The 16,406-nt window shown below is 40.8% G+C and overlaps 1 protein-coding gene across 1 annotated transcript in view; it reads left to right on the forward strand.

The window, feature by feature from the left end:
- The window catches only part of LOC102231340 (sodium/potassium/calcium exchanger 3), a 43,022-nt gene that overhangs the window by 3,051 nt on the left and 23,565 nt on the right, over positions 1–16,406 (forward strand). Inside the window, exon 2 of the mRNA XM_005806564.3 lies at positions 7,960–8,079. Within this exon, the coding sequence (XP_005806621.2) occupies positions 7,960–8,079 (120 nt within the window). The remainder of the gene's footprint in view (positions 1–7,959; positions 8,080–16,406) is intronic.

Raw genomic sequence — 16,406 nt, forward strand, 5'->3', positions numbered from 1 at the left:
ATGACAAGACATTTTCAGGTACTTCTTCAATACCTGTTAAGTAGGTGTTGTTTGCATTAATGGTCAATACTGAATTGTTCTGCAGACTGATTGCTATTATCTAAATAAAGTAGGATGCACTGATTGCAGTTTTCTAGCTGATCGCTGATATTTAAAAAGCCTGATTGATTTTGGCCTAAATGCCAAGTTGTTTTTGTACTAAATATGGAAAAAGTTGCAACGTTGGCAGCAGTAGGCTGACTGTTGTCAAATGCACCCCTTTCTCAGATAGATAGAAAAGATTTGTGGATTAGATCAGTTTCATATGCAACTAGTAGTCAATCGTCAATTGACCCAGAATTAAAGAAATCGGGACCAAACAATCTGCTTATAACTTAAAAATAATCCCCCTTTGTCTTATTGATTTGTTCATTTGACAGGGATGATGCACACGAACATGGAACAGGACAACTGTAACTGATGCTTTGCACCAAGAGTATATAGCTACAGTTAATTTTTAGCCCCACTCCCTGGTTGGGCATTTCTATGCAGTAAAGTTAGGGGTGGACCGAGTGCAGTTTTCTGACTAATCACTGATCTTTAAAAAGCCTGACATGCTGATTCCAGTTTTGCCCAATACCAATTATTTGTCTGAAATGTCTCAAAATAAAGCAAGACAGTTGCTGAGCTGGCAACAGTGGGGTGACTGTTGTTAACTTTAAACGTGCAGACATGATGTGGTGGGCCGGTCTATTGGTCAAACCTTTCTCATGGGACAGCAGAAGAGGACAGTGGTTGATTTATAGACCTTTGCTGAGGTAGATAAGCTCGTCTTCGATCACCGATCTCCCAGAATTAAGGAAAGCTAAGGGGTGTGCCCCTACTTACATACGCTTTATAAATCAAAACACAGCAAGAACTCATACAGTATGTTCTCCCACCTGCATATTCATGTAAACGACTTTCCAAACCCCATATTTATGTAAGTATCCTTGCACATCTTCAGTATCTCGGCTAACATACTAAAAATTGCAAATAATAACACTGTAGCAACATGTTGGGGTGACAGTGTTTTAAGGTGGTAGGAGTTCGCCCTGCAGTCTGTGGGTTGCCAGCCTGACTCTTAGTTGTTTGTTTCCTTGGGCAAGACAGTTCGCCCACCTTTTCTGCTGGTGTTGGTCAGAAAGTCAAAAAATTTGCATAAGGTTGTTTTCACACCTGATAATGTGGTAATTTGATAGAGGACTAAAATTGCTTCACACCAGCTGAAATGTATCAAACATAGCAAACCTTTTTGAGTAGCCTGTTATTTCTCTTGCCTGTGGTGGCGCTGCACCAAGAACCACTGAAGGACATGACATGAAAACCTCTGAAGACGACACTGAGCTCAACTTCCTTCTTCACCAATGTAAACAAAAATGGAGTGGCATCAGGCTGTAGTGGTTGTAGGATTTGTCTTTTGCAAAAGACCATGAGCCACTTCTCCTTCGAGCGCTGGACTTGTGCATTTGCTTTGGCTGTATTTAACCCTCGGCTTTATGCCGCTTCCTGCTTTTGGACCGATCTTCAGTCCGCTTACAGTCTGGAATTCCCTTCAACCGAACCAAGACCAAGGTTTGTAGGCGGATCAGAGTTCGCGTTTTTGATCCACATTAGAGTTTGTTTGACTTGTCACACCTCCCTAAACAAACTGGACTTTCGAGGCGAACAAACTAGAGTTCAGTTAACAGGGCCTGTGTGAATTCACCCTAATACAACATATTTACAGAGATAATCGTAAATCCAGAAATATTACAGTCAAATATTTATGACCCTCTGGTAATTTAACGGTGGCTTGATTGAGTTCATGACTACAGACCTCAATGTTCAGCTCTCCTTACTTTGGAGTGCTGAACTAATCTGTCATTACAGGTTCATGGTGACCTTCACTGGAGGAGCTCTGAGTTAGCAGTAGGTGCTAATTGAAGAGAGTTTTCACACAAGAGACCATGAGATCATCACACGACCATGATAATAGAACTGTCAGCGTTTGACTTTTGTGCCTGCATGCATCACATGGGACTGCATGAAGCCATGTTCTTATTCACGTCCCTGTCCAAGCATTCAGTCTTCTTCCATGTATGGTCACGGACACTTAAGGTGCAAGGTACGAAGCAAATCTCCGGTTCGGTCAGGAATCGAACCAGTGGTGGCTTTGTTGAGGAATGAAAGCCCCTGAATATGGAGCAAACGCCGTTCTTCTACACCATATGTGGCCACAAATTCATTTGCAATACAAGTGTCTATTTGTTACCTCTGCTTTAATCTGTAGAGTAAATATGCTGCGCGCCAATCTCTCCGACCTTTCCTTCATCATCTGTCTACCAGAAACCTGCCAGACAAATGGTCATTCCATAGCTAAGCCTCTTGGTATATCTGCTATACAGTAATAATCTCTACATAATCTCATTACATAACTTAAAGCTCTTGTTTGTTGGTCCTTCTTTGTTTGTTGGCGAGCGATTGGATGGGAGCGTGGAGGAGCACAGATGGAGCACTTTGCTCTGACAAAGCCTCGGGACTCGGAGCCGACTTAGACATAAAGGAAAAGAGACAAGAGAGAAGGGAACGAACGGGAGATGGGGACTGTGTTTGCGTGAGTGTGTATGTGCGCAGACGAAAGTGGGATGTGAAGAGGAAACATGGGAGCAAGCGAGGACAAAAGGAGGAGGGAAGATGCGAGGGAAGGGAGATGAACAGGTTTCGGTTGAAAAGAGTCGCAGTGGGGGAGGTAAAGGATGACTTGGAGACTGAAATATAGTTACACTTTAAAATGAGAACACAGACCACTTGTATAAGAATATGCCGCATGTTGGATTCAAGTAATTTCCCTACCCTGAGCCTTTAATGCTAGAGACCATGACCACTTTCACCACTTTCAATCCTGCAAGAAAACCAGGTAGAGGCTGATGGTGGAGATGATGAAGAGCCAAAATGCAAACGGTGACGTGGCATGATGATTTATTTAAGCTTAGGATATTTACCAGAGGGTTCACCGAAACTTACCAGACGTAAAACGCACAAGAGTCCTGCACAAGACAAAGGCATGACAAGAACTGAAGTACTATGTGAGACAGGTGAGGAGGACAACTGATTAGGTAACAGCGGAGAAACATGAGCTAAATTAGCTGGGATAAGGCTGGGCTGAGGAACTTAGCTCAGCAAACAAGAAATAAAACCTTACATCTAAAGGATAACAGAACCTGCTGTCATCCCACATGAAACTAAGGGAAACCCCAAACATGGATACTGGAACATAACAGGACTGAAGCAAAGGGATGATGATAATCAAGGCTAGAAAAGAACCAAGGGAGAGACGACACCAGGCATGAGACGTTGGGGGGGAAAAAAAGTAATTTAGATGAAAACAAAAAGGAAAATAACTTGGCGAAGCGAAACTTGACACCAAACTGGAGTTGCTGTTTGGTGCCGAAAGTGTGAAACACTGGAACTACATAGTATTAGTATGTGATGTGAATTTTATTTTTTCCTTGGATTAAAAAAAATAAAGTTCATGCATGGCTATTGGTTTACATCTTTTGGCCATGTTCCCTATATCCAAAAGGTTGCATATTTAAAAAGAGAGAGAGAAAAAAAGCTTTTATGCTTTTATATTGCTCCTATTTCTCTTCAGCCTCTTTTCTTCTTAATTTTAAGAAACATTTATATGAATAACGTTTTTTTCTTCAGGCGTTTCTTAATACTTTTGTCATCCTTGGATTGTCGATAACCTTTTTTGGTGAAGAACAGCACAGATTGTAATTTTTATCATTAAGTCTTTGCAGTATCATATGCTTGGTTTACATCATGTACATTTACCATATTTCCATTTTATTTTCTCAATGAGCTGCTCTTTCAATGATGAACCAATTTGCTGCTTCACAGAGGATTTTAGCTTTTAATCAACTGCAGCAATTTTCTTGTATTATTTTATCAACGTCTTTCATTGTTTTACCATCAATAATTCCTTGTTTCTATCTGTTGGTTTCATTTTTCTTGTCATTTAATTATTTCACTGTGTTTCTCTGGGAGCTATGTGCGTTGTGTTGTTTTAAACATCTATAATGCACTGTATATTACACCTGACTGTATGAAAAGGGCCCTATAAATAAAGTTTGATTAACTAAGTGGCGGGTCTGTGAGAGATCTGAGCAGACACTAACAATGTCGATAACCTTCTTTGGCGACACATAAATGGCCTATATGTGTGCCAATATTCCTCCACCGCTAGCCACAGAGAGAAAAGGATAATTACTGAAAGTTACTGTTGTTTCTGAAAGTTAATCATTCCTGGTATGGACTGTATATTGGCTTGACAACATTAGTATTTGACATGTTGCAAGGTTTCCCTGGTGGTTGGGCGCTAGGTCAGTCATTCATCCAGCGGACCGTTAAAAAATGTTTAAAGTTGACAGGAAATTTGGAAATATCACTCGATAATTATGTGTTATTGAAAGATTGTAAGATTAACACCTGAACACCAACTATAAGGTATTTAAAAATGCAAAACTTAAATAAATAAGCAATGCTTAGCCTGGTGGGGGCACAAGTAAAGCCCGGTGGCCCGCCAGACTTATAATCCACTGGAGGAAACCCTGTGTCGTATTTCATCTCTGCTCTTATTTACATTATTTAAATGTCTGTGAAAGGAGTTGAATTTGTTTGACATTGAAGTAATTTTAAACTTTCTGTGATTGTTCTGTAGCATCTGCAGGGTCTTTCTTGCATAACTGTTCTCAGTGCTCCTCTGTGGACTTTCCCAGTTAAGTACATCTTTGGAACCTGAAGCAAGAATTTATTACAATAACATGAACCTTTAGTTATAGAGTAATGAAGCATCTACAGTTTCTTTCATGCCCAAGTGCTTTTTGTTCCTATGGCTCACGGAGCCACTAAAAGCCATACTCAGAACATAATTCTCAGAGTACTTTGTCAGGCACATGGACCACAAGGCACAGCTTTCTGATTTAGCTATATATACAAGTACAAATGCAGAACTTTAAAATGATGCCATGTACAACAACATCGGAATAAAAAGGTTTCAATCTTGAAGTTTGTCCTTCCCTTATTGGCAGTTTTTAAAGTTCAAGGAACCAGCAGTAAACCTGCAGGCTGAAAGCAAAGTGTTCCTTTAGGAACAAATGGAACAATCACATCTCAGATGTATGATGGAGTTTGACTATGAAGAGATTAATATGTGAGGAGGAGAATCTTAAATATATAACATTACACCAAGTACAGACGTCCCCAATCCTACAGTCCACATTTCTAAAGAACTTACATGAATGATCAGGGGTTCGTGAAACACTTGAAAGTTGAATAGGTTACCGCAATAAATTAAAAACAATAAATATCTTTGTGGTTGAGCTCATATGTTTATTTATTCAATAATTTAGCAGCAAAAGTGGATTTTTGAATTGAAATGTTACTTATTTTGTCTATATATAATTTTAGATTAAAATGTGATCGATCCCAATTAATTACAGACTCTGCAATTAACCTGACTAAAAATTTTAATCAGGTGCCTCCCCTAGTTAACCCTTTAATCAACAAATTCATTAAACTTTTACTTAACTATTAAGTAAAAGATGAATAAAAGACTAAAAGGTAAAACATTAAAGATTTAATGTAATTGTTTATGTGTATGTCACGAGCATCTGTGCCTTAATTGCATCTGGCTTTTGCGAAAATGGGGCATATTAGTGCATTTCAGGGCTGTTTAATCCATCCATTTTCTTACACCCTTGTCCCTAATGGGGTCAGGAGGTGCTGGTTTCTATCTCCAGTTACGTTCCGGGCGAGAGTTGGGGTCACCCTGGACAGGTCGCCAGTCTGTCACAGGGCAACACAGAGACGGACTGAACACACACACTCACACCTAGGAGAATTTAGAGAGACCAATTAACCTGACAGTCAGGTTTTTGGACTGTGGGAGGAAGCCGAAGAACCCGTGCAGAAAGACCCTGGGCCTAATTGCTGCAAGGCAACAGTGCTACCAACTGCGCCACTGTGAAGCCCGAGTTGTTTTATATAGTTCTAAAATGCTATATAATACAGAGTTACTGTATTATCAGTGATTTATTAGAATGAAGCTTGAATGATAGTCTCAGCTCTGACTTGCTCTAAGGCCTGGTCTGTATGGAACAATTTTAAGCATTGCAGTACATTGAAGTACTCTAGGTTACTTAATACCCGTACTTACTTTTCAGGGGTGATGGCGGCCACAGGGGCGTTGCTGTCATCCTGTCCGTGGCCAAGACACTTCACTGGCCTCGCCTGCTGGTGGCAGTCTCGCTTCTGTCAGGGCAGCTGTGGCTACAATCCATCGCCATCATCAGCATGCAAATGTGCGCATGAATGGATGCCAGCATCGGTTCAATGCCGGCATCATGTCACGCAAAAAGACCATGTCGGCTATCGCTTAGCTTAGAAAAAATTGGAAGGGCTAACATCTGCCGGATTGCTAGATTTGAAGAAAGGAGTAATCTGAGCAGACCTCCAGGCAAATGAGCTGCATAAGCTAAGCAAGTGATGGAATAATGGTATGTAAACTTCTAGTATCACAGAGGAAAACAGGAGTACAAGGTATACAAAATACGTCAAAGAGTACAGCATGTTCTACAACGTGGTTTGATCAGCTATTGAGTTTTACCATCACTAATCTGGAACAATGTTCATACTCAATCATCAAGACAGCAAACATAATGTTTCTTGGTCTTTTGGATGCCAGATTCCCTCTTCTAAATGTAAATGTATGTTTTTCATATCAGAATTCCTGTGTGGATCTCTGTGACTGGCGGCGGCACAGTGGGCTCCGTGGCCGAGTTTCTCTGAAGCCGTTAGTCTGTCGAGACCCTTTGTACCCACGAACAATGAAAACACAATCACAACGCAATTCACCTGCACTTGGCGGGGCCAGAAGAACCCATTATGCTTTTAATTACCCTGATCAGATTAATGATGGTCTCAGACGTCTCCCAGTGAAACACCATTATCTGAGTGTGTGTGTACGAGCTCGCAACCTCTGAACGTCTGACAGGCATTCGGAAAGAAGCTTATTACGCTGAAGATGAGAAAAACCTTCGCCATTAAAAAGACAAACATGATGTGGCTTATCTGTTAACTGGATAAGAATGAGGATAATGAGGGAAGTTGTCTCCTTATCTGCAGTCTGGTGTTCACAGAGCAAAACCAGAATTTATGACTCCTAGAGTCTATTCTCCTGAAGTCTTGCCATTTCTAGTGGCAAAGACATTGATATTCAATTACAGCTTGTCAAAAAAATTCAATATTTTTGACTCATTTCAGAAAGAGATAGTTTTATATATATATCCATTACAAATATTGGGAAATATTTAAAGCCTTTACTTGTAATGTAGAGTGATGTAAATGACTAGTTTGGTAATCGAGCAATCTATCGACTATTCTGATGATTAACTGAGTAATTGGGAAAAACTAAAATAACAAGTCTGTAAATATAGTTCATATAGGATGAAAATGGCTGTATTTCCTTTTTGCTATTTTTCTTTATTATCCATGTTGTATGTTTAATTGGGTTTTGATGACTGTGAGTTTTGATTTGTGTTTGTTTGTGTGTTGTTGGCAGTCTCGGCCAGGTCTCCCTCGACAAAGAGATTTTTAATCTCAGTGAGACATATCTGGTTAAATGAAGGTTACATACATGCATGTTTGAGCTTTGTGGTTTACAGAATGATGCTGAACTGATGCTTCCACGAAAGAAAAAAGTGAGAACACAAAACACGTCTCATCTCCCTGTGGAAGTGGGATCTTGTGGAAGATGCAGACTATACTTGTTTCTTGTAACCAAATACTTTAGTAACTTTGTAGTACTGGTGCTTATTTTGCAGTTGTCTTGTTTGACTTTGAATATTAGTGGAACCTTCCTAATATTTCTGTTTTTCAACTTCTTCTGCCTCCCAGGATATCAGACTTCTATCTCTTTGGTTGTGGAAGAGGCAAAGTGGGAGAGTCGTCACCTTCTGCAAGAAGACAACAAGTCTAAGCTCTACTTAGAGCCGGACAAAAACTGCACTGAACCAGGTAAGTCTCAATATGGTACAGTGGGCCAGTTGCTGCTATATTTATTATGATGCTGTGGGCTAATTACTGTCATTTTTACCTAAACGTATATTGAGCATTCAACTCAATATGCGTTATGTGTAGTGCAAATACATTTTTCATGCTGCTTTAATTTAAAGGGTTTTCAAAACTCTGACTTTGCCATTTCAAAAATACTGAATTAAGTTTAAAAATAATGGTAAGTGAAGTTTTGAGATCCATCTTTTCTGGGAGACATCAGTGGCTGTTGGATGCCCCCTGCTGCCCTGGAGGACCTACACAGCAACTTAGTTCACTTATGGCTGAGGCGAACAGTTAGGAATGGAAATCATCCTTCCTGGTGCTGATGTGGAGATGATAGCTAAGAAGAAAATTTAAAAAACAAAAAAACCTCACTGAGAAAGAAGTGATCTGCGCTCCCCTGCAGCCTGTGTGTGTGGATTTGTCTGATCCTCGGACGGCTCTTGTCGAAATCCCTGAAGTCTGTTCTTTCCAGATTTCTAAAACATTCTGGCTGCAGGCTGCTCGGTCTAGCCAGGCCAGTTAGCAGTTAGAGGCTGATATATTTTCTTCGACGCCAGTTCAAACAGTCCCATTGTTGACCTGCCTGTGTCTGGCTCATCAGGCTCAGGAGGTTCAGACCCTTTGAACGGGGAGCTGGTTCGGACTGCTTTACGGCAGTGGGGTAAGCTCCATGACGACAGACACTCTTCAGCCTCATGTTTGCCTTCAGAGTTGACTCGTCAGAGGAAGTGTTGGTGTTTGTGTTTGTCTTTCCCTGTGGTGTGCAGCGTGCGAGTGTTTTCCACGTGGAATCCTGGGGCTTTATGAGGCTGACGCCTTGCCATGCATTTGGTTGATCTCATGTTAAACACACAGCCTCCTACTAATGCACACATGCCCACACTCCTGATCGGTCCCGCAGCTGAAACGCAGGCACCACGTGTTGTCTGACTGCGTGCATCCGGACCAGTTCTGCACGTAGTTTGTGTTTATTGTCACTTCGTCTCCTGAAACACTAATTACCTTAATGAGGATTACTTCTGCTCTTCTGTGCTGAAAGGAGCCTTCACAGTGTGCTCATCAACTGTTAATCTTCTTCACCCCCAGAGCGTTTGCTCTCTCTGACTTCTACTGTGTGTTTCTCTCTTTTGTTTCTCACCTGCTTTCCCCCCACCCCTCAGATAACAGCATTGTTTCAGCTGGAGAGCATCACTGTTGGGCTCTGCAGCAACATACAAGCGTTGACAAGCACATGCATTTAAATATTTATCTAAAGCAAGTTTCCATCTTGTGGAGCATTTTCATGTACGGCAGATTTTTGTTACATTACATTTCTGTTCAAGTACTTGCAGTGTTAGTCTCAAACGTACAGAAGCGGGGTTTCCCCCAGAAAACTTGCTAAGCCTGGTGGTGCATGACCAATTAAACTAGGCCCCGTCTCCTAGATTTCACTAAGTCCATGGTGAAATGCTGTTAGTGGTGCTGATGTTCTTAGCTGCAGAAGGGGCCCCTAAATCAAATTCTGCTCAAGGCCTCACACAACTTTGGACTGGCCCTGCATGATGAGCTAAATCGCCCTGCACTGCACATCTCTCTGCTGGACACAGAGGGACAAACAGAGAGATTTAAATGATGTGATTATTTAATCACCCTGGACACAGTAGACTGGAACGGTCTCACTGGACCATGCATTGGACCAAGACCTGTGTGCTTCCTTTATCAATCAGACACTTCAGTGCCTGACACATAGACGTCTTCATTAGTGGCTGGATTGCTCCAGCATTTTGAGTCGCTTCCCTGGACACGTAGCACATCTAGGACAATTTAACAGCATGTTGAGGGCACATCCGTTTGGTGTCACCCTCATTTCCACATAAGTAGCAAATAGGCATTTCCTCTGAAATTTTGAGACAAGTTCTGCAGTTCTGATGACAAAATTCTCAAATATTGTTCAAGAATAATCATTTCATTGATCACCAATTTTCCATACAGCTCCTTCAGCCTTATGCCGAACTCTTTTAGAGTTTCTCCAAGCTCTGCTTGAAGCGAGCAAAATCTTTTGCCTATAGTATTCGCTGTTAATATCATACTTCTGCAAAATTGCCGAAGACTTGGTCATAGTCTATAGACATATCAACATCCATATGTACAAAGGCACTTCTAGCTTCACCTGTTAGTACAGGTATTAAGTGAAAAGTCCAGCCTAATTTACACTGACTTTGCACTTTGCAGCTGTTCCACAGCACCCCAGTTTACACTGCTTGATCCCTTCAAATCGCAGAGGTTCTTCAAGAAGCATGTGTGAAATGAGAGATTGTGCGATAAAGCCAATAATATAAAGGATGAGGGGTGTCATATAAAATACTGTAGTTCTCAACTTCCAAAATGAATATTTTTCCCTCCCACTTTACCTGTCTTGACATTTTAAAACTCTCCAAAATGATCATCAGTCTTCCCACAGTCCCACCCTTCATTACATATACAGTATGTATTTTATTTTGCTAAAAGACTAAAAAAGACAGAGTACTTCTTAAAGTATGACAACCTGACTGATGCTGGAGCTCTGGGCTGTGGAAGTGAATAATATCACAGGAGAGGAAAACCTCTTGTGCTGTTCAGTGGAGATGAGCCAGACGCAGTTAGTACCTCAGTGACCCCCGAACCAAAGGTCAAGATGAGAAAACGCTTAACCTGTCACCTGTTGATTTTCCACTCATGTTCAGAGCAACAAGTCAGTTTACACTCGTCCAGTGATCCCCTGCTCCACCAATCCCACTCCACACCCAGCACAGATCCCTGCGCAAACACAGGGTCACATAGTCACATCAGTGACTTCCTGTCAGCAGGTGTTTGCATGAACGTAGCTCTGTTCTGCTGGGGAATTAAGCAGGAGACTTTCATACATATTAGGTGTATGAATACAAGAGAGAGTGTTCGATTAACAGTAATCCTGTTTACAGTGGTTAACTTTGTCCACGGTGCCTCTGTTTTATCAGCATGAATGCATTTATTGGTGTAACGTGGAGAGCTGTGAGATCCTTGATTTTTGTCTCTATCCTCCATGACTCATACTCTTGTTCTTTCCGTTATGCATAGGTACATACATACATGTGTGCTTTATGAAGTAGATAGACATATATGCTTGATTTGCATTGTGCAGCTCTCATAATTCTGTGTCTAAAATGTTTTAATATGCCCTCCCAAGACGGAATACATGCTTTTTAATTTATTTGACTCATAAAACTGAAAAGTGTTGTGTTCGTTTGTTCTCAGCCCTCAGTAACTTGTAAAACCTGGTTTCTCTGTTGGCCTGTGTGAGTGCGACTACCAGCTTTTCACATCCACAGACTGACATCAGTCTTTCCACGGCTTCCCTGTTGGATTTAGGTCTGGACTTTGACTTGGTCATTCTAACACAGGAATGTAACATAAACCACCTCATAGTAGCTCTGGTTGTATGTTTAGGGTGGGTTGTCTTTGCTTGTCTGTAGCTTCTAACAGGTTTTCTCACAAGATTGTTCTGGATTTAGCGCCAAACATCTTCCCATAATCTCTGATCAACCTCACTGTCAATACTAAAATGTGGCCACCACCATGTTTTATGGACCTTTGTAGGTCTCGTTGTTAGTCCATCCTCTCTCCATGTTCGGATGATGGATTCAACATAAAACTGCGAGACGTTCAAAGCTGGAATGATGTTTCAGAACCTAAACCAGCTTTAAACTTCTCCACAACTTTCTCCCTGACCTGCTGGCTGGGTTCCTTGGTGTTCATGGTGCTGGTTGTTTTCTCATTTTATGTCACAAACCTCTGAGAACTTCACAAAACATCTGCATTTAGCCTCAGATTGCATTGCACCCAGCTGGACTCCATTTTTTAATTTGGGGACTTCTGAAGGTAAATGACTTGACTGTTTTAAAAATTATTATTAGAAACGAGATTTTTATAAATGTTCGCACCACTTTCACATTTTACATTATAGAATCAAGTATCATTTTCTATTTAAGTCGCAATTATTTGCTATTACAACAAGGTGTAAAATGTACTGGAGAAAAGTTCAAATTTATCGCTATATGGAGAAATAATCCCATAAAATAAAGCCACATCCTAAAGTGTAGAAAATATAGAAAATAACTCGTCAGCTGTTATCTTTGAAACCACTTACAGTCATATTTAGTAAGCAACAATATGCTATGCTTGTTTGTCAGATTAAGAATACTTTTTTGCAAATAACCTTTAGACAGGGAATAAGCATATTTCATCTAGACTATGTTTAGATTTTTTATTCACCTAGTGTAATATTCTACACTTAAAGATCCTGGTTTTATTAGCTACAAGGGAAAAAAACCCATCACAACTGAAATAAAGGCTTGCAAATATCAGTCTGCTGAACTTTTCAACAACATTTTCATATCTTGAATATGACTGCATATGAAAAAAATGAAACCCGACTTGATGTTGTTTTTGTTCACGAGCCGTAAAAACAATAATTTCTTTTAAAAACACATGGAAAGACAGTGGATACCTCTACAATGTTTGAATGCATAATAATAAATTATAAATGTGAAAAATTCCTACAGTTTCCCCTAAACTGAGTGATTCGAAGTGACAGCGTTCTTAATAATTAACTGTGTTTTCTTTATCTGCCCCCGTTCTGCTCTGAACACAGACCCAGCAAAGAAATGAAGCCAAAAAAAAATAATTAATCATCTGAAAATAGAACACAGCTTAGAATGACAGTAAGATGAATGGCAATGTTTATGGCTGAGAGTCTGAGGTAATGGTGTCATCTCTCCCATAATTGTTTATCTTCATGATTTTGCATCTTCTTGCATCGCACAAAGAAGAAATCAAACTTTTGTCACCTGCTAAACGTGCAGAAGATACTTAATGTAAAACACCCTGAATGGCCTTGTTGCTGAAAGTGTGCTTTACAGATAAAACTAGCCTTCGAAGAATCACGTGCTTTACGGTTCTACAGGCAAGGCACAGAGTGAGTTTTTACAGCAACGTTTGACTGAGTCTAAATGTGAGGCTGCTTATGTTTAGTAGCTGTAAGGGTCTCAACGGACCTGCAGTCTGCAGCCAAATGCTTCTAAACGATCCTCTACAAGCTGCAGGAGAAATGGCCGTCCTGAGTCCCAACAGCACTGCACTCTAACCAGCATGTGTGCTGCAGCTTTCTCCGAACACAAAGCTAATAATTTACTTAATGGGACTATTTTCTCTTTTTTCCGTTACTGCACATGGACACAAAACAAAGCTTCAAGGCAGAGTCTATTTTACAGAGAATTCAGCAGGAAAACAGGCAGATAAAACCTGGTATTTAAGAGCATTTGGAGCCTGTTGGGAGGGAATTTGTCATCACAGTTATGGCTGGAATCAGAATCAGCTTTCTTGGCCAAGATTGTGCACATAAACAAGGAATTTGACTTTGCTTTAATGTGCTTACAGTGTATATATGAGCGCAAGAGGAAATAAAATCGAGGATTTTATGTGTATGTGCAATTGGGTTTGTTTCTGCAAAGAGAAAAAGAGGCAGGTTTTGGTAGTGCAATTACTCTTATTTTGTTTCACAGCCAGAGTAGCTGACTACTCTGGCTGTAAGGTGTTTGTTGTGTTCATTGGACAGACAGCATGGGGGGAAGAAACTGTCTCTGTGGCAGCTGGTTTTTGCAAATATCGCTCTGTATCACCGACCTGACAGTAAAAGTTTAAACAGTTTTGTGTCCGGAATGTGTAGGGTCTGCAAGATGTTAGCTGTCCTTTTTATGACCCCGTGACCTGCACAAGTTCTGGATGGAGGAAAGGTCAATCCTGATGGGTGTCTGGACTGTCCTGTTTTATGGATGAGCAACACCGCACAGCGACTGACAAAACGCAGGGCAGACTGAATAATGACCGTGTAACAGGGGTGGGCAACTCCAGGCCTCCAGGGCTGGTCTCCTGCAACTTTTAGATGTATCTCTACTTCAACACACCTGAGTCAAATAATGAGGTCATTAGCAGGACTCTGGAGAACTTGACTGCACTTAGGAGGTGATTCAGCTGTTGGATTCAAGCGTGTTGGATCAGGGAGACATCTAAGAGTTGCAGGACACCGGCCCTCGAGGACCAGGATTGCCCAACCCTGGTGTAGAAGATGACTGGGAGCTTCTTTTGAAAGTCCAGACTCCTGAACAGCGTCTATGTGTCCGGAGAAAGGGGTGGTTCCTAGTATCAGGAAGTGATCCACAGTAAACAGTGCTGTTGAGGATGATGAGCTGTTGGGGGTGTTCTCTGGAGGTCCACTGTCATCATCACAGTCTCGAACGGTTCTGACCACACCAGTGGACCAGCTGATCCACCTCCTGTCTGTATGCAGGCTCATCAGTGTCCTGGATCAGACCTGTAACTGTGGTGTCATCTACAAACTTCAGGAGTTTCAACGATGAGTCCACTGAGGTGCAGTCATTGGCACATAGACCCAGATTTTTAATTACATGATAAGTCAAGCTATTGTTACAATTTTTTTCATTATTTTGCAAAAGGCTGAACTATTACCAAATAAAATGTGAATTGTAAACATGTACTTGCTGTACTATTGGCTCTGAGCTGAAACACCTCTCATTTCCATGTTTTTACCGATTTTGGGAGGAGCTTTTCAGTGAACGCCTGAGTAGTGAGCCAGTAGGTGGCAGTAATGCAACTTTGAGTTGTTTGCCAACACGAAGAAGAAGACTGGCGAACCCAACCGATGTTTCATCTGACTGCGGCCTGCATGCGTTGCCCTCTGATCGCATTGATGTGATGAAGTGAGTCAGTCAGTCAGTCTGGTTGATGTAACAGTTTGTCGATGTATGGTAGGTACGCAAACTTGATTTTGTTATCATAGTAGTTGTACTTGCTGGGTAAAATACCATTTTTGTCATGCTCACATTAATGTTAGCTATAATATTTGATTAAACTGAGAAAGAAAACTGACACATTCATGCTTGAGCAGTTTAGAACAGTGGTTCCCAAAGTGTGGGGCGCGCCCCCTAGGAGGGCGCAGGGCCATTGCAGGGTGGGCACTGGAAGTGGTATGGATGAAAAAAAAAAAAAAAAAAAACAATTACACAAAAGTGTTTTGCTGTAAAGATGGTTAGTAGTGTGTTTTGTTGCAACCTGAAGTGTCAAATAAACTTCAGTGGAGTTTAAAAATAAAATATGTGTATAGGTTTATGCCTGGTTGAACGATATGTGTGTCCAGTTGATTTTCATTTTTTCTTTTTTGGGGAAGATTTTATTGTAATCCATTGTGGGGCCCAGAAAATCTTTGGGAATCACTGGCTTAGAGAATCTGCCTGACGTGGGCTGACCCGTCGCTGCGAACACGTCTGCTAGCCCGCCAAATTGGAAGTGGCCTTAAGATTCAACGGAACCAGTTTTTGCCATTTCATAAACATGTTTAATTTTTTTTTTTTTAACTAACTTTATGGCCCCAATTTAGCTCTATAAAATGTCAACATAAATCCTTCAGAGTTGTAAGTCCAGAGGAATGTGCAACTGAGCTGGTTAGTTTAACAATGTAGAAAATATGCGTACCTTTTTGAGCATTAAAATACATATTGCATACCTCTAGTGACAATAAATGACAAAAATCTGAGGTCGAAGTAAGTGAATAATATTAAATACTGTGGCACTTCATGTTAAACAGACACTCAAAGTAGCACATCTACTCAGCATCTTGTGGACTTTAAAAAAAATAAAAATCAAACCCAAACATAACTGCATCGTGACATGCAGCAGCTATCTCTGGTTCCCCAGCATGTACGGTGAATTTCAGGTGTGACAGGATTCAGGATTAAGCATGAAAACATTCAGAAAGGGCTGCTGCAGCAGTCTAATCCCATTCTGCACTGCTCATGCTGAGCTGGAGAACTGCTGCTTAGCCTGTGAGGAATAAACATTCACTGTGATGGAAAAGCTTAACAATTGTGGATCGTCATTATGTCACCTTTCCAATCAGAAATTAAGGCAACGGTAGAAACTTACTGTATGCATGGTATTCTGTTGGTGTGATACTACTGAGTCAAAGTGCCTGATTTTCATTATATAGTGAACACAATAATTTGAAATTAACATTATATAAACATTATCTATTAATGACCTCTACTGTCCTGGTTACCTTAGTGAGACTTTAATGGGGAGATTACAATTTGTCATTGTTTTTTTTTTTTGTATTGATACTGGCATAGGTGCTGAAACACACTTAAGTGCTCTGCAAACTGACTTTCCCCACTGATATGAGTACATTCCTGAGAAAAACCTAATTTAACCATTTA

The sequence above is a fragment of the Xiphophorus maculatus genome, chromosome 22 (genome assembly GCF_002775205.1).
Source record: "Xiphophorus maculatus strain JP 163 A chromosome 22, X_maculatus-5.0-male, whole genome shotgun sequence".
Classification (NCBI taxonomy): Eukaryota; Metazoa; Chordata; class Actinopteri; order Cyprinodontiformes; family Poeciliidae; genus Xiphophorus; species Xiphophorus maculatus.